At 48.7% G+C, this 17,974-nt stretch overlaps 1 protein-coding gene across 2 annotated transcripts in view; it reads right to left on the bottom strand.

The window, feature by feature from the left end:
• The window catches only part of RNF122 (ring finger protein 122), a 31,879-nt gene extending 14,724 nt beyond the window's left edge, over positions 1-17,155 (bottom strand). For both annotated transcript variants that reach the window (XM_033172215.1, XM_033172216.1), the window contains exon 1: positions 17,068-17,155. In XM_033172215.1, the coding sequence (XP_033028106.1) occupies positions 17,068-17,092 (25 nt within the window). In that variant the 5' untranslated portion in view covers positions 17,093-17,155. The remainder of the gene's footprint in view (positions 1-17,067) is intronic.
• Between the last annotated feature and the right edge of the window lie 819 nt (positions 17,156-17,974).

Raw genomic sequence — 17,974 nt, 5'->3', positions numbered from 1 at the left:
CTGTCAATTCTGGTTCTCTCCATTTCTCATTTTTCCAGTCTTAAATTATGTTCTCCATATTTCTGCAGCAATTTAGTTTTTTAAAAAGGTCATGAATATTCACTAGCATTTTAAGTGTGCATTTCTCATAATAAACACCTTTCTGTGTACACATTTCTGCAAACTCTTCCCCCTAATATAATGCATTTTTGCATTCTATTTTCACTAACATATTCATTTGTGTGCGCACCTTCTCCCAATATATGCATTTTTCTAAGCACTGTTAGGCTGCAAAATTTGGGCAAGTGTGAATTTTGAAGGACAGCTGTGTTTCACTTCACTTTGTTTCAGAAAATGCAAATTGGATAGATTCACCTTAAAGGCACAATCCCAGTCCTCTTTCCCCTACATTCACCAAATGTCCGAAAGGAATAAAAGAGCAATGGTAGCACAGCCTTAGGAATGCCCAGTATTTCAAATAAATGATAAACAGCAAAGCCAGTGCAGTGTAGCATAGTGGTTAAAGTTTTGAAATGGTGCCTGGGAGGTCAGGGTTCAAATCCACACTCAGTCATGAAGCTCACTCGGTGACCTTGAACCAGTCAAGGTCTCTAAATCTAACCCACTTCACAGGGTTGTTATGAAGATAAAATGGGGTAGACCAAACCTTCAGCCACTTGGAGGGAAATAATACAGTGGTACCTCGGGTTACAGACACTTCAGGTTCATAGCTGTCAACTTTTTCCTTTTTTTAAAGGGAAATTCCCTTATTCTGAATAGGATTCCTCGCAAGAAAAAGGAAAAGTTGACAGCTATGTTCAGGATACAGATGCTTCAGGTTACAGACTCTGCTAACCCAGACGTGGGTGGCACTGTGGTCTAAACCACAGAGCCTAGAGCTTGCCGATCAGAAGGTCAGCGGTTCGAATCCCCGCAACGGGGTGAGCTCCTGTTGTTTGGTACCTGCTCCTGGTAACCTAGCAGTTCGAAAGCACGTCAAAGTGCAAGTAGCTAAATAGGTATCGCTCCGGCGGGAAGGTAAACGGCATTTCCGTGTGCTGCTCTGGTTCGCCAGAAGCGGTTTAGTCATGCTGGCCACATGACCCGGAAGCTGTACACCGGCTCCCTTGGCCAATAAAGCGAGATGAGCACCACAACCACAGAGTCGTCCGTGACTGGTCCTAATGGTCAGGGGTCCCTTTACCTTTAACTCAGAAATAGTACCACGGGGTAAGAACTTTGCTTCAGGATGAGAACAGAAATCGCACAGCGGTGGCACGGCGGCAGCGGGAGGCCCCATTAGCTAAAGTGGTACCTCAGGTTAAGAACAGTTTCAGGTTAAGAACGGACCTCCGGAACGAATGAAGTTCTTAACCAGAACCACTGTACTGCAATTATTTTATTTTAAAAAAATGATGACTTCCTTGGAACAGTCATCTTTTTCCTGGCCCACAATAGGAAATGATCAAAACATGATCCCATCCACTATTTAAGGAATCAGTGCACAAAAGGAGGTTTTGCTGACTGAAGCACAGAACAGCTGTGGCTGGTTACAGGAAGGCCTGTTGAAAAGCAAAAATAAGAAAAGAAAATCCTCTGGGGGTGCTGGTGCTAATAGCAATGCAGAAATGATCCGAGGAAGTCTCTCACTATCAGCTGTGAGCAGAGCCCTGGCCATTCAGATCCAAGCAACAATCTCCATGAGAATGGCAGCGGGGGGGGGGGAGGTTTTTCCAGGAAGAATTTGCTACCTTAATTAGGCAAATAATAGAAGTGTGTGTACACATAGCTCTTGACCCTTACTACACAACTCAAAAGTAGTATCCAGGTTCCAATGGAGACTAGCATTTCCTGTACTAATGGAGACAGATACACAGGGAGACCTATGGTCTCACAACAGCTGTCAAACTTGGCCCACAGCTGGTAGGGGAAGAAGGATGTAGGCTGCTAGTCAAAATCCAGTTCCCCACTCCTGGGCTAGATGCATAAATAGTTTGACCTGATAATCAGGCAATTTCCTCATGTTCTGTGTGGTCCTTACGTTCCCAAATGGCTGTGGGGACTGGAAGGGGGCACTGAGCTTCCATAGGAGTGTGTTGTCCCCGACCCCAATTTCCTCTCCCCTGCAGAGACTGATTTGAGGATGGACAGAAAAGACTCGGCAAGCTGGTGTATTATCTACAGGCAGATCCCTTTCTTTCTGCAGAGTCTGCTGTTTGAAAGGATAAGCTTGCAGAGATCTGTGTCTCTAGAGAGATCTGCCTAGACATTGGGAAGGACGGGGGAGGAGTGGGAAATTGTAATGAGGCACTGAACAGTAATGAGGCACTGAAGTCCCTTTGATAAAAAAACCGAATCCGGGACGCCACCTGGGCCCAGACGCAAACTGCACCCCCTGTTTCAGGACCACAGCCTGAGAAAAACAAAATGGTTTTCCTATACACACACGTCGAGGATCATGGAAGGTATAAAGCCAGCCTAGGATTCCAAAAATACACGTATTCCACTGAGACAGATATTGCTGTGAATTATTCCAGCCATCACCTCCTCAGCAGCTGAAGCTTTCCCAGTAGTGCCAAACCCAGAAGGGGAAAAAAAAGTCCTTATTCACACAAGGAGCAGTGGTTCAGCTCCAGATCCTGGCATAAGGCGCCCTTTGCAGGATACACACCCTGAATGGGCTCCTCTTCGCAAGCACCACTGTCACTGCGGCCTATTTAACTTCTCTGTGTCCAATTTGCCCCACTGCATCTTGCCTTGCTGTTGTCCCCATTGGGCTATCTAGTGCTGCGTTATCAATTTGGATTGGCCGGGGCTCTGCAGGGTCTTGGCTAGAAGTTGCTGCCATCACCTGCTAGCCAGGCTGGCGGGGGGGGGGAGTGACAGGGGCATGGGCAGGGGCGTCGTAGGGTGGGGGCGGGGGGGCGGGCCGCCCCTCGGGCCGCCCCTAGGTGGGCGTAACATTTTGGCGCGTGGGGGTAACTTGCGGCGGCCCCTCCCATCACTCCCACGCGCCGCCGCTCCCTCCGTCACCCCGGGAGCAGCAGCGCTGCACGGACGGGGTGCTCGCTCGGCCGAGCGAGCACCCCGTTCCTGCAGCGCTGCTCCTCCCGGGGTGACCGGTGGTGCGTGGGGAGTGGTGGGAGGGGCCGCCGCAAGTCACCCCCACGCACCGCCGCTCGCTCCGTCACCGTGGGAGCAGCAGCGGCGCACAGTGTGTGCGGTGCTGCTGCTCCCGGGGCGACGGAACGAACGGCGGCACGTGGGGTGACAAGCGGCGGCCCCTCCCATCACTCCCCACGCGCCGCCGTGCCGCTCCCTGCCCACTGTGCTCAGGCAGCGGAGCCCGGGGCGAAAGGACACGGGCAGGCCCGCTGGCCCAACCCCTCTCCTTTCCCCGGGACAGCTCCGCTCACGGAGTGCAGCGGGAGAGGGGCGGGCCAACTGGCCCGCGCGGAGGCGTTGTTCCGTGCGCATGCGTCATGCGCACGGAGCGACGCCCCGCCCCCATGGGTGCCACTGGGCTTGCCGCCCCCAGCAGCCCAGTGGCTAGCGACGCCCCTGGGCATGGGGCCAGAAAGCTCATTCTCTAGTGCAAGGGGAGCCAATGTGGTGCCTCCTCCCAACGGTGTTGGCCTACAACTCCCATCAGCCCCAGTTGGCATGGCAGATGGTCAGGGACGATGGGAATTGTAGTCCAACAGCATCTCAAGGGCACTACATCATCATCAATTTATTTATACCCCATCTTTTTCCCTAATGGGGAAGTTTACGGATAAAAACAAGAATTGTTAATAACATTGGAGGGGGGGGACCACACAAGTTAATCTTGATAGAATTAAAACTATATAATATATGAAATCTATTTGTTGACTACCAAACAGATTTTATATCTGAAAGCACAGATGAGTGCTACACCCCATAGTCAAATTCGACTGGCCTTAACCGTCCAGGGGTCCTTTACCCTTATTTTTTACCCCGTCCTAGTAGAATGCTTTTGTTGAATTAAAAAACAATAATTTGCTATATTTAAAATGCTTTAAAAGAATTAAATGAAAATAGCATTTAGAGGCAAACCTCCACAATTCACACTTTCCAAGACTTTACATGAACCGAAACACAGCAATTCTTTGGAAATTTGCACTTTTCCAAATTTTGAAATGCAATTCTCCAACCAAGCAACAGGTACAAAAATGCACGTGCTGTGCTAGAGTACAGTGTGCATAAAAATGTATACGTTAACTAAAATAACAAGCCAAAGTGCATTATGTTAGTGGAAAATACTTTGCAAACATGCATCCATTAGGACAATTGCATGCCAAAATTTGAAATACTGGTGAATTTTCAGTACCTTAAAAAAAACCTACCATCTGTATGGAAATTTGGAAACTGAATTTAAGATTGGAAAAAATGCAAAACTGAGATGAAATGAAATGAACAGATTTGCCCATCCCTACTCTCACCTAGTAAAATTTAAAACACACGAAGGTTTCAGACTCTTGAAGAGGGTTGACACCTGCATTCTATCCCATGCCACAAGCAGGACTTTCATATCATCACATCAACTGAAACACCATAGTTTGCAACAGATGATGTTCACATATTCAGCTGGGAACCACCAACCATTAACTGAAGTAAAGTATCTGTATTTGCAACCCACTCTTTAGAGTTATAATCCCCTCCATCTATCCCTTTGGAAGCATGTACATAATCATATAAAGAAAGAATGTCACTAAACTCTTGATGGCGTAACTGGGCCCACAGTGGATGTTTATAGCCAATATGGAGTTATGGAATTGCCAGATGTTTCCTGCAACTGAAGGCTGCAAAATTCAAGCCATTTGGTAGAAGCTACTGTAGTGCTAAGAGAGCGTTCGGCACGCACAAAGATTTGTGCTTGTGCAATGGAACTTCCTCCCTCTCTCCTCCCTCAAACCCCGCAAATCTGTTTTAAGGGTTCCCCGAGCCCCTAGTGGTGGAAAGATTCTGCTGTGCAAGTAGAAATCATTGCACAGATGGGGCAGGTTGGCTGAATACTGACCAATGATCCTCAACTGACTGAGAGGGCAGGAGCTGGTGTTTTGGGCTTTTCGATTTATCACATTTCTATCCCACCTTTTCCCCAAGGTGGTTTACATGGCTCTCTTCCTCCCTGATTTGTCCTCAATTCACAACAACCCTGTGAGGTAGAGGTTAGGCCGAGAGACTGTGACTGGCCCAAAGTCACCCAGTGAGTCTCATGGCTGAGTGGGATTTGAACCCTAGCCGTCCAGATCCTAGGCCGGCCCCCTAACCACTACTCCAGACTGCCTCTCATTCTAACAAGCATCATCACTCAAAGATATATAACTCGAGACATCCAGACAGAAGCAACAGCAAGAACCAGTTTACAAAGCTGGGGTTCTTTGCTCAATCTGTTCTCCGCAGCGAACCCTTCTCTGCTAACATGGAAAAAAATGCACAGCTAGAAGCTGCCCATTTCGAAGAAACCAGAAAAGTTAGCAGCATTACGTAGTGCAGTGACCTAGATATCGTTTGGATGTCTTTAAACGGGGGCGCGGGGGTGGGGGGAAATAAATGAAAATCAGCAGGGAAAATCAGAGGCAGAAAACAAAGTGGGCTGCTGCAGCGACATAAAGGGAGACCAACGTATCATCATTCCTGTGCTGCCTTAGGAAAAATTAAACTATTAGTCTAGCTCAATATTGTTGATTCTAAGCTGATGGGCTCTCCATGGTTTCAGACAAGGGCCTCTTCCAGCCCTGCATGGAATGGGGAGCCACTGCAGAAAAGTCCATCTCCGGATGGAAAACATATATATGTGTGAGGGCATGGTTTACTGACTGGCTGGACCCCTAAACAAAGCATTCCACACTGCAACATTTTGTTGCAGGTCCCTCTTGACTTATATACAGTTATTTAAGGCACTGCCGCTTCATCCTGCCTTGGCAGAGATGGCTAAACTGTGCCCCAGCCCCTCAATAAGGTTGCTGGACTGCAACTCCCATCAGCCCTGACCATTGGGCCATGCTTCCTGAGGCTGGCGGAAGTTGGAGTCCCGACAACATATAGAGGGCCACAGGTAACAACAACAACAACAACAAAAAATTATACCCTGCCCATCTGACTGGGTTGCCCCAGTCACTCTGGGTGGCTTCCAACAATACAAATAAAACAAAACAACAAAACAAACAAACAAACAAACAACACCATCAAAGATTAAAAGCTTCCTGAAACAGGACTGCCTTCAGATGTCTATGAAAATTTATATAGTTGTTTTATTCTTTGACATCTGCCAGGAGGGCATTCTACAGGGTGGGTGTGACTACCGAGAAGTCCCTCCACTTGGTTCCTTGTAACTTCACTTCTCGCAGTGAAGGCCCTCGGAGCTGGGCCTCAGTGTCCAGGCTGAGCGATGGGGGTGGAGACGCTCCTTCAGGTATACTGGGCTGAGGCCGTTTAGGGCTTTAAAGGTCAGCACCAACACTTTGAAATGTGCTCGGAAACGTACTAGGAGCAAATGTAGATATCTTAGGACCAGTGTTATGTGGTCTCAGCAGCCACTCCCAGTCATCAGTCTAGCTGCTGCATTCTGGATTAGTTGTAGTTTCTGAGCCACCTTCAAAGGTAGCCCCACATAAGAGTGCATTGCAGCAGTCGAAGCGGGAGATAACCAGAGTTACGTACCACTCTTGCGATACAGGGCACAGGCAGGGTCTCAGCCTGAGTACCAGATGGAACTGGTAGACAGCCATCCTGGACACAGAGTTGGTTTGCACCTCCCTGAACAGCTGTGAGTCCAAAATGTCTCCCAGGATGCACGTCTGATCCTTTGTTGTTGTTTAGTCGTTTAGTCATGTCCGACTCTTCGTGACCCCATGGACCAGAACACACCAGGCACTCCTGTCTTCCACTGCCAGTTTGGTCAGACTCATGATGGTAGCTTCGAGAACACCATCCAACCATCTTGTCCTCTGTCGTCCCCTTCTCCTTGTGCCCTCCATCTTTCCCAACACCAGGGTCTTTTCCAGGGAGTCTTCTCTTCTCATGAGGTGGCCAAAGTATTAGAGCCTCAGCTTCAGGATCTGTCCTTCCAGTGAGCACTCAGGGCTGACTTCCTTCAGAATGGATAGGTTTGATCTTCTTGCAGTCCATGGGACTCTCAAGAGTCTCCTCCAGCACCATACAGTGGTACCTTGGGTTAAGAACTTAATTCATTCTGGAGGTCCATTCTTAACTTGAAACCGTTCTCAACCTGAAGCACCACTTTAGCTAATGGGGCCTCCCGCTGCTGCTGCGCCTCCAGAGCATGATTTCTGTTCTTATCCTGAAGCAAAGTTCTTAACCTGAAGCATTATTTCTGGGTTAGCACAGTCTGTAACATGAAGCGTATGTAACCTGAAGCGTATGTAACCTGAGGTACCACTGTAATTCAAAAGCATCATTTCTTTGGTGATCTTTATTGTCCAACTCTCACTTCCAGCTCTCACTGATTCTTTAGGGGCACATTTACCCCAATCAGGACTAGAGTCCCCCACACCTGCCCACCCCCTGTCTCCCAGAAACAGTACTTATGTCTTGTCAGGATTCAATTTCAATCCATTAACCGCCACCAACCCCTGCAGCGCTGTCATTGTTTGAATCAGCCCCTGCAGCTCTGCCTTTAACAGTCTTTTGGTTTGCAGGACTTAGCAATCAAATCAAATCTGGTTTGTTTGTTTTTTAAACAGCATGCTAATATAAAATTATCTCTGCAACCCTGTGTCTGGCCACCCAAGCCATCCCACTAACGAAAGCTTCCCCTGATTTCCCCTTACGACAGCCATTTTCAGCTCCCGGGCTCAGTTTGCTTATTTAGCAGAAAGTTATAAAGCTCTAACATTTGAGGCTTAAGCAGGCAAGTGGCAGGCACACTCTGCTGCCAGAGGTCAAGGTCAGGCCAATTGGACTCTTGCCACACAAGTACCATCTGATTCTACAGCTCCACTCCAGGCAAACACGTATGACTATTTTTGCATCCTAGACCTAGAGTCCTGGACCTATTCTCTGGGTGCTGGGAACGCTTCACGAAGCTGTCAGGAATTGCAATTCATTTGCCTGCTGGAGAACTTTCAAAATTTGGAGTAAGCCGGGTGGCAGTGGATCAAAAATCTGGACGGCCGTAGTTTTATTATTATTATTTTTAATCATTTGTTCCCGTAGACAAAGAAAACTTGGCACTAAGCGTTACTATTGTGCTTCGTGCTGCTCTGAAAGATTAAAAGATAAAAGGTGTCTCTATTGAAGCTGAACCTGTTGAAGCAAACCCATTCTAGCAATGTGTTCATAATTCTAAGAACCACCTAATTCACAAACTGCCTGTGCAGGCAAGCTGGATTGCCTCCCAGTTTCTGGTAGGTGCTACGCAAGGGACCTGCAACAAGATGTTGCAGCATGGAGTTGTCCTGTTCAGGGTTCCAGCTAGCTACTCCCTTTCCCTAAACACTCCATTCCACCCACCCAATTTTTCTGTCATTCTCATCCGTCCAACATGCATTTAGCATTCCATGGCCACCAAGCAGGTTGTTTTAGAGAGGGGGGGGGGGGTCCCAAGCGTTGTTTATAGGGTTCCCCAGAAGTCTGCTACTATCTCCCTCTTGTCTTGTGCATGACTGGTGCCACTCCAGCTACAAAAGTATTGCCACTTGGCGCAGGAGTTGGGTCCGAAAGATCCTGAAATGCATCAAGCTTCCTTGACGTAGCTCCTGTGCTCATGAAAGACTTGTCAGAGCTCATCTCCTGCTCTCCTTTCTCCTGCCTTCATGGAGCCCAGAAAGCCTCAGGCGCTCGGGTGCTTCAGGTCCCTAGCAGAGCATTCTTCTTTTCTACATGGGGTGGGGAAGCTTTTCGGCTCCACGGGCCTGATCCTTATCTGGCCCCACTCCTGCAGGCCAACTTTGACAAGTGGGCAGGGCAACACACCTGCCAGCCACAGGAGAGGGAATCCTGGCAAAACCCTGGAGGTCAGGTGCTTGGGAATCTTCTGCACCCTTTGAATCCCCGTGACGGGGTGAACTCCCGTTGCTCAGTTCCTGCTCCTAGCAGTTCGAAAGCACGCCAAAGTGCAAGTAGATAAATAGGTACCGCTCTGGCGGGAAGGTAAACGACGTTTCCGTGCACTGCTCTGTTTCTCCAGAAGCAGCTTAGTCATGCTGGCCACACGACCTGGAAGCTGTACAATGGCTCCCTTGGCCAATAAAGCGAGATGAGCACCACAACCCCCGAATCGTCCATGACTGGACCTAATGGTCAGGAATCCCTTTACCTTTACCTAGGGCAAGACTGACTTCCTAACATATCGAGTGATGTGCAGGGGGATTGATCCTGCTTTGTGCAGGGATCAACTGCATACACAGCTGAATAGGGCAGGAATGCATGCCCCCACCCCCGCAATCAGCTGATGGGCAAGCGGTCCAGTCAAGCTTTCTGCAGGATCCACCACCCTGTTCCATCCCATCAGCTGCCCATCTGGGTGATGTCACCTGATTGACAGGTGGGCGTGATTTCAGGTGAACAGCTTCAATTTGGAACCCCTGGCAGGAACCCAAGATTGGCCCATGGGCTAGATGTTCCCTAACTATGTTTTTTTTTTTTTAGGGGTGAAACTAGGACTACCACTCCCAGCACGCCCAGCAGAAAAATAATGCTATTCGTTTCAATTAGTGCTGGGAAGAAGGTGCTCTGTGCATCAGACTGGGGGTGAGGACAGGGACTGCTGCCACAACCCTACATAAAGCTAAAGGTACCCCTGACCATTAGGTCCAGTCACAGACGACCCTGGGGTTGCGGCACTCATCTCGCTCTATAGGCTGAGGGAGCTGGCGTTTGTCCTGCAGGCAGGTCATGTGGCCAGCATGACTAACCCGCTTCTGGCGAACCAGAGCAGCACACGGAAATGCCATTTACCTTCGCGCCGGAGCGATACCTATTTATCTACTTGCACTTTGATGTGCTCTCAAACTGCTAGGTGGGCAGGAGCTGGGACCTAACAACGGGAGTTCACCCCGTCACTGGGAGTCGAACCGCTGACCTTCTGATCGGCAAGCTGTAGGCTCTGTGGTTTAACCCACAGCGCCACCCGCGTCCCTAACAATCCTACATAAACAAAATCAGGGGTGCAATCTACATTGACTGGCAGTGGTTCCCTAGAGTTTCAGGCAGGAGATGTTCCCAGCTCTCAAATCAGGTGCACAGTGGGTCAGTGGGTCTGGCTGCTCACCAGAAGGTTGGTGGGTCAATCCCACTCAGGGCAGGATTCCTGCATTACAGAGGGTTGGACTAGATGACCCATGGGATCCCTTCCAACTCTACAATCCTACGATTCTATGGTTCTTCAACAAGGCTGCCTTACCACATTTCGAAGTGAAGCAAATAAACATTACCATCAAAAAAAGCCCCAATCTCCCAAATATGGCCATTTACTCCAGAGTCTATGATTAACAGCAGGTGCGTGAAGAAGAGGGGGAGGATCTGCTTTGTGAGAAACTCTGATGGAGTCCTTGAGCTATTTGCAGTACTCTCCCTTCTCCCGTAGGTCACCTGCTTCACGGAGGCTAATGGTTCACCCGGAGAGTCAGCTCACTGATGAAGCTAGAGAGGCTCGACTCCACACAACACAGAAAGCGAGAAACTGGAATGAAACCAGGGGTTTATGTAAAGGCCTTTGTGTGGGGGTGAGCAGCAGCTGCAATTGGGTTTCCTGACAGGGAGAAGATGTCTCTAGAGACAAATGAGGCTGGCAGCTGAGGATCAATCCCTGGCATCTCCAGGTAGAGCTGGGATAAAATCCTTTTTGAAACCCTAAAAAGTTGCTGTCCGTCTGTGTAGACAATAGTGAGGTAGATGGATCAGTCGTGTGACTCAGTATAAGGCAGCCTCCTATGTTCCTATTCTGACTGGCAGCAGCTCTCTGGGGTTTTAGGCAGAGATCTTTCACATAAATTGCTGGGTTGCTTTCCCCCACCCCCCAAAATGAAGGTGCTAAGGATCAAACCTGGGACCTTCTGCATGCAAAGCACCTGCCCTACGAATGAGCTATCCCTTCCCCTGCAGTTCCTAGTTCATGATTTAATCTTGGGAGAGCCGGTGTGGTATAATGGTTAGAGTACTGGACTAGGAGCTGGAAGACCGGGGTTCAAATTCCCACTCAGCCATACAGCACACTGGGTGACTTTGGGCCAGTTACCATCTCTCAGACTAAACTACCTCACAGGGTTGTTGTGAGGATTTAAAAAATGGCGAGAAGGAGAACCATGTACTTGAGCTCCTTGGAGGAAAAGGTGAGATATAAATGTAATGAATGAAATATATAAATAATCTGGAGTTGCAGATTCCAGTCTGAATAAATCACTGTGGATTTTAAATGCCTGCATCCCGAGGTTACAATGCTCTGCCAGCCTTGCTTGGGATTAAGCCCCATGGACTTACTTAAGAGTAGATGCGCACAGGATCGTGCTGCAAATTAAGCTTTGGGTGGCCCCAATCCATGCACCTCTGCCGCTGTCAAAGCTCAGCACTGAATCCAACCCAAGATTTTGTTTGCCTTTGAAAAAAATTACGGCTCGGAAAAGCTTGCATGCAAAGGAGCACAAAAGCAACAGCAGGAAGAGAGAGGCGAACTCTTTAGCTGTGTAGACTGCATCTGCTTAGAGAGGGGGGCTGAACCTGCCCAGGGGTCAGTGAGTGGAGCAACTGATGAAAAACGTACCTTTCTACAGCCAGACTATTTTCTAGACACACCTCTCGCTATGCTCCAGCCAGACAAGGAAAAGGAGCCATCTGAGTTCAAAGGCACATTCCAGCCAGGCAAAAACACTCAAGGAAAGCATGAAGTAGGGATGGGGAAGGGGGCTATGGCTGGCAGAGGTTGTGTGGCCTGGGGAGAGTCCCAAGGTCCAGACAGAGAGAGGGCCACATTTGGTTCCCAGACCTAGAATTCCCTCCCATTGCTTTAGAAGACACCTGGCCTCTGGCCCTCCAGATGTTTCTGGACTGCAGCTTCCATCATGCCTGGCAATTAGCACCGCTGATGGGAACTGGAGTCCAACAACATCTGGAGGGCCACCATTTCCCCACCCCTGGCTTAGAGGATGGTCCCAGAACCATCTTAATAGGAACACTGAAAGTTTATCAGCATCACCTCTGGCACTCCATGTGTTGTGGACTACAACCCCTAACAGCTCCAGCCAGCTTGGCCGATGCTCACGGGTGATGGGAGCTGTGGTCCAAAAACATCTGGATCGGGGAAGGCACTCATCTCCTCTGACAGGCTGCAGGTGTCCAGGGTCTCTCTCAGGCAGAGAGAATGCCTTCCCACCACTTCTGAAATGGAGAGGCGTGGGAGAAAACCTGGGGCCTTTTGCGTTCAAGACGCATGATTTACAACTAGGTTGAGTACATCCCTTAAAAGTCCATTTGCTCCCTAGAGTTTAGGGTTTATAGACTAGGATTCTTAATTATTAATAGCGCACGTTGGGCGTGCTTATAAGATGCACTGCCCCGTTCCCAAGAACCATGAGAAGTGACGTGGGCGATCCTTAATAAAATCTGCTTTTTCAAACAAAACTAAAACAACTTTAAAGCGGCCAGGGGAAAGCTTTGATTTGTTTCAGACCAAATCAGTACAGGGGGAGGGAATGATGATTATACTCCAACGACTCCCCAAACTGTTTTTCTTTTTGTTCTGGTGACACTGTTTTAAAACTGCTTTAAACGGTGTTTCAAATTTCTGTAACTCACCCTGAGACCTTAGAGTGAGGGGTGGGTAACAAATTAAAACGACAGCAACGAAATCTGGAGGAACACAGGTTCCCCAACCACTGCTTTAAACTTTCATCACTGTGCGATTTTCTTAACTCGGACAGTTCCTCCAAAGATGCTGTTTGTTTTGCTTGAAGGAAACAAAAGATACACAGAGACGTGCTCCATATAACTGCAGGCACAGCTGACCTAATAACACTTTCAGTGGATGTGTGTGTGATTTAGATCAGGGAGATGGCCGGGGGGGGGGGGAATAGGGTTAAACACCCCCTGCCAGTGTTGCCAAAGCTCTGCTCGAGTAGCGTTGAGCAAGTAGTTGGTTAGGCTATGTGGTGTAGTGGTCAGAGCGCTGTTCTAAGAATGGGAAGATCTGGGTTCAAATCCCCACTCATGCATGAAACTCACTGGCCTGATGTCAGGCTAGTCACATTCTCTCAGGTTTACCTACCTCACAAGGCTGATGTGAAGATAAAACAAGGGGAGGAATTATGCTTGCTACCCCTTAGGTGCTTGGGAGAATGAGAAGATTTGAGCATGGGTCTGCTACATCATACTTATGGGTCCAACAATCAGCAGGTGAGGCCTTATTGGTGGTACCAGCACCAGGGGCTGCCCGGTTGACAGGTTCTTTGGGGGAAGCCGTGACTGTGGCATGAGAGTATTTTAAATGTATGGATGCGAGCTCAGCCTCAGTCCCCCCATCTGCAATATGGGGAATCAGAATGCTAACTCCAGAATCTTCTGCTCTGTTCCACACAAAGTAGGAACTGAGCCTTTTGTGTGGTGGCACCTATCCTTCGGAATCCCATCCCCTTGAATATTAGGCAGGCACCCTCTCTCTTGTCTGGTTGGCCCCCACTGGAGACCTACCTCTTCCAACAAGCCTTTTGAATTGATATCTTTTCCAGTTTTGCACCTGGAATTGTTTTTAAGAAGCTTTTTCACTTTTTGTTTGCTACCCTGGGTTTCTTCTGGGAGGAAGGGTGGAATGTAAATTGAATAAACAAACAAACAAACAAATTCAAGGCCAGATTCCAGCCAAGCAAAAATACTTAAGCAGGGTGCAAAGAAGGGGGAGGGCATGGCCTGGCAAGAGTCCTGAGGGTCACAAAAAGGTGCTTGGGGGCCGGCGGGGGGCTGCATCCATTCCCTGGGCCTGAGGTTGTTCTACCCCTGTCTTGAAAGTTTGCTATGACGATTACAATTAGCTGATGCATTCAAAAAGCGTTGAGCAATTGAGAAGGATATGCAAAGATTAAATGTTATTAAAGTATATTCATGGTTAACATGGGACAAGAATTATGATTGCGGCACAGCCCACAGGCAGCTGTGATGCGGTTTGGCTACTATCAACACTGCAAGCCTTCTAGAAACCAAAAGTACAGTAACTGGCCATGGTTTACTTAGCCATGAGCATCTCCAGTCTCCTAGGGAGAGGCTTAAAATTGATAGGGGAAGGGGCTATAGCCCAGCGGTACAGCATCTGCTTTGTTTGCACACCAAAGATCCCAGGTTCAACCCCTGATATTGGGCTGAGAACATCTCCCCACAACAGGCCAGTGGTTTGACTCCATGTAATCACAGAAGAACTGTAGAATTGGAAGGGGCCAGCCCCCTGCAATACCCAACTTGGGGCTCGAACCCATGACCAAGAGATTAAGAGTCTCATGCGCTACTGACTGAGCTGTCCACAGGGCTTAAGGTAAAGGTAAAGGGACCCCTGACCATCAGGTCCAGTCGTGTCCGACTCTGGGGTTGCGGCGCTCATCTCGCTCTATAGGCCGAGGGAGCCGGCGTTTGTCCACAGACAGCTTCCGGGTCATGTGGCCAGCATGACAAAGCCACATCTGGCGAACCAGAGCAGCGCACAGAAACGCCGTTTACCTTCCCGCCGGAGCGGTACCTATTTATCTACTTGCACTTTGACGTGCTTTCGAACTGCTAGGTGGGCAGGAGCTGGGACCGAGCAACGGGAGCTCACCCCGTGGCAGGGATTCGAACCTCCGACCTTCTGATCAGCAAGCCCTAGACTCTGTGGTTTAACCCACAGCGCCACCTGGGTCCCTACAGGGCTTAAAACAGCTTCCTATTTATTTATTTACTTAAATTCATTTATATACCACCTTTTCCTCCAAGCTCAAGGTGGCATACGCAGAGTCCTCCCCCGCCCCCCATCTTATCCTCACAGCAAACCTGTCCGGCTGAAAGCGAGTGGCTGGCCCAGTAAGTTTCGTGGCTGAGTGGGGATTTGAACCTTGATCTTCCAGGTCCTGGTCGAGCGCTCTAACCACTACACCACACTGCCTCTCGTGTTCCTGTTCTGTATTTAGCAGGACAGTCGTTGCAGACGGTCCTGAGTGTTGGGACTCGGTCTGCCTTTCAGTTTACAGATTTGTTCCAATTACACTTTGAAAAAGAATGGTGTGGGGTGGGGTGGGGTGGACTGCCTAGGAAATGCAGCAGCAAAGTGAGACATAAGAGGTTAATTGAGCCTCTGGCTTTGATGCCTCAGTGTCTGTGTGTACTCTAAATAAACCAGCCAGCTCTCTCCTCCTCCTCCTCCTCCTCTTCCCCTTCCCTTCCATTGTCTTTGAAGCACATGGCCTAGAGGCTGCATGCTAGTTAAATTTCATAGAACTATAAAGGGAGATGTTGGGGGGGGGGAGGAAGGAAGAAGAAAGTCAGAGAACAAAAGCTACTTGAAATAATTAGTACAGGCTCATCCCAAGCAGGACTCTGCTCCTTTTAATTAACCATTAGCCCTTTTTTACAAAAGCAGTCACCATCTGCTAGGCCTTCTGAATGAAGCCCTCCCCACCCCCCACCCCAAAACTAAAACACAGTAATGAGGTTTTAAAGCACCGTGGAAATGGTGCCCCCTCTGCAGCTGGGCAATTTCGTGACAGACAAGGATGGCTCCCTCCCTCCCTCCCTCCCTCTCTCCTTCATTCATTCTCATCTCTGCCCTCTCCATAAGGCATGTGTGTGTGGAGGGGAGGGGGCTGACACTGTAAAAAGTCTCGGAGCAAATGCACTGTTTATTTTGGGAACCGTTTTTAGCAGAAGGAAAACAATGCCAGCCAGTCATTCTTAGGGCAAACACTTTGGTAGCTTAGACAGATGCCTGTTCGAGAGGGGATAACTCAGCAACTGTTTAGCAATAGGTACCACTTGGCATTCTTGGAATATGGGCTGTTTTTAATTATGCCCTTGACTCAGTGCTTTAGTGTTTCAATTGTCATCATCCTGATATTGTGGTTTTGCTTTGCTGTGTTGCTTTTAGATTATCTTTTTTTAAAATGGTGTAAGCTGCTTTGGGCATGGATATTTGCAGGAAAACAACACAACAACCAATAGCCAAGAGGAATGCAGGGGGTTGGACTAGATGATCCTTGGGTCCCTTCCGACTCTACAATTCTATGATTTTATGAACTGGAAAAAAAGACAATGGTTTGTGTCTGTGTGGGGTTGGAACTAGAGCCTTAGGCTCCGATTCTACACAATTTCCGCTGCATTCAATGGGGCTCACTCCTGAGCAGGCACATATAGGATTGCGTATGTCAAAGCAATGCGTAGCTATAAAGGAATTTGAAAGTAAATTACAGGCAGCCCTGTTGTCCCGTGGGGGGGGGGGAAATACCCAAAAGTTAACAGCAGAGGAACCCCTTTATGAAGACCAACTAAAACGTCACAAAGGAGTTAAGCAAACCAACCATATTGGCAGCTCTTCTGAACTGAGCACATACCATAGATTTAAAGCACAACCCTCCACACACAAAGAATCATGGGAACTGTAGTTTACAGAGCTCTTAACACGCTACAGTTCCCCAGCATTCTCGTGCGGGGTTTTTTTTAAAAATAAAAATAAATAAATGTATGGTGGGAAAAGGAACGGCCTTTGGGTTTTTCGAGTCCGCGATGCTTTTTTGGGGGGGGGACCTGACTCAGTGCCCTCAAGATGCTGTTTCCAAAGTAACAACAAAGAAGGGAGCCTTACCTCAGAGAGAAAGAATGCCCTCAATTTCTCCTCCCTCCCCTGCGAACCATCCCGACAGGTTCCTTTTGATCTCTTTAAAACAATCTGGGGAGTTTTTGTTTACAGAGGCAGATTATATATTTTTTAAAGATAAAATAAACAGGATCTGCATCTCCACCCGAAAACCGGACAATGCCTGTGATTTGATCGTTTTAAAGGAGCGGGGAGGTGAGGGGTTGTTTTTTGGCCAGCCCGTTTCTCCATCATCATCATCATCATCATCACCACCACCACCCTGGGTCGGACAAGCTTACCGTTACACCACTGGAACGGGTGCATCAGAGTCCCCAGTTCAGCTGCTCGCAAAAAAAACCCAAGGTGCAAAGGGAAAATAAATACATAAATAGATAAAACAAAGCCGCCCCCCCCCCCCCCCCAGAGAAGCCCCCTCTCTCCGCTCCCAATGCTCAATTCGATTGGGGCTCAACAGTTCAAGTAAGCAGTCTTCTCTTCCTGAATCAGCAGCATCAATTGCAAGCCAAGGGCAGGGGAGGGGGCAAAAAAAAACCCTGCACAAAGGGGCCAAGGGAGGCTGATTCCGACGTGCAGCGCGCACGCAACCGCGGGCCCCTTCGCGAAACTCGTCAGCAGCGCTTTCCCCGGGAAAAGATTGTTTCTCGCGGATGCGTTCTACGAGGTTTTGGGACCTGACCCCCAGGCACGGAGACACCGCCCCCTGAAACCCCGCCCCCTATAAGAAGCAGCCAATCACCGCCGCCAGCGAGCGGGGCTTATTAGCATGCTTTCTTTTGATGTGAACCGGGAGATGCGCCGGATGGGTTGGCTTTGGAACGCGGTTCCAGCCTATGGCGCTGCGGGCTTCCAGAGAGAGACAGAGATCGATCCTCTTATTCCGCTGAAGGATTGCTGCAGAAAAGAGTAATGATTTGACTGGAGTAACATGACTGGAAAAGTTTGCAGTTCCACAAACATAGGTGTGGACTGCCTCGAAATAAAAAGAAGTGAACAAAAGAAGGCTCACTAGGGGGGTATTGCTTAAAAAAAAAATCAACTTTGTAACGAGAATAGAATAGAATCTGAATCACATGCACCACAAGGCCTATGCAGCCTCACCTTAAGGAGGCTCCCGGCCTGGCTTTTTACAGGCCCCAGCTGACTGCACAACCTGGCCTTTGGAAAGGCCATATAGACAGATGCCTT

Source organism: Lacerta agilis, chromosome 15 (genome assembly GCF_009819535.1).
Source record: "Lacerta agilis isolate rLacAgi1 chromosome 15, rLacAgi1.pri, whole genome shotgun sequence".
Classification (NCBI taxonomy): domain Eukaryota; kingdom Metazoa; phylum Chordata; class Lepidosauria; order Squamata; family Lacertidae; genus Lacerta; species Lacerta agilis.
The sequence above is the reverse complement of the archived record's forward strand: the minus strand, read 5'-3'. Positions and strand labels throughout refer to the sequence as shown.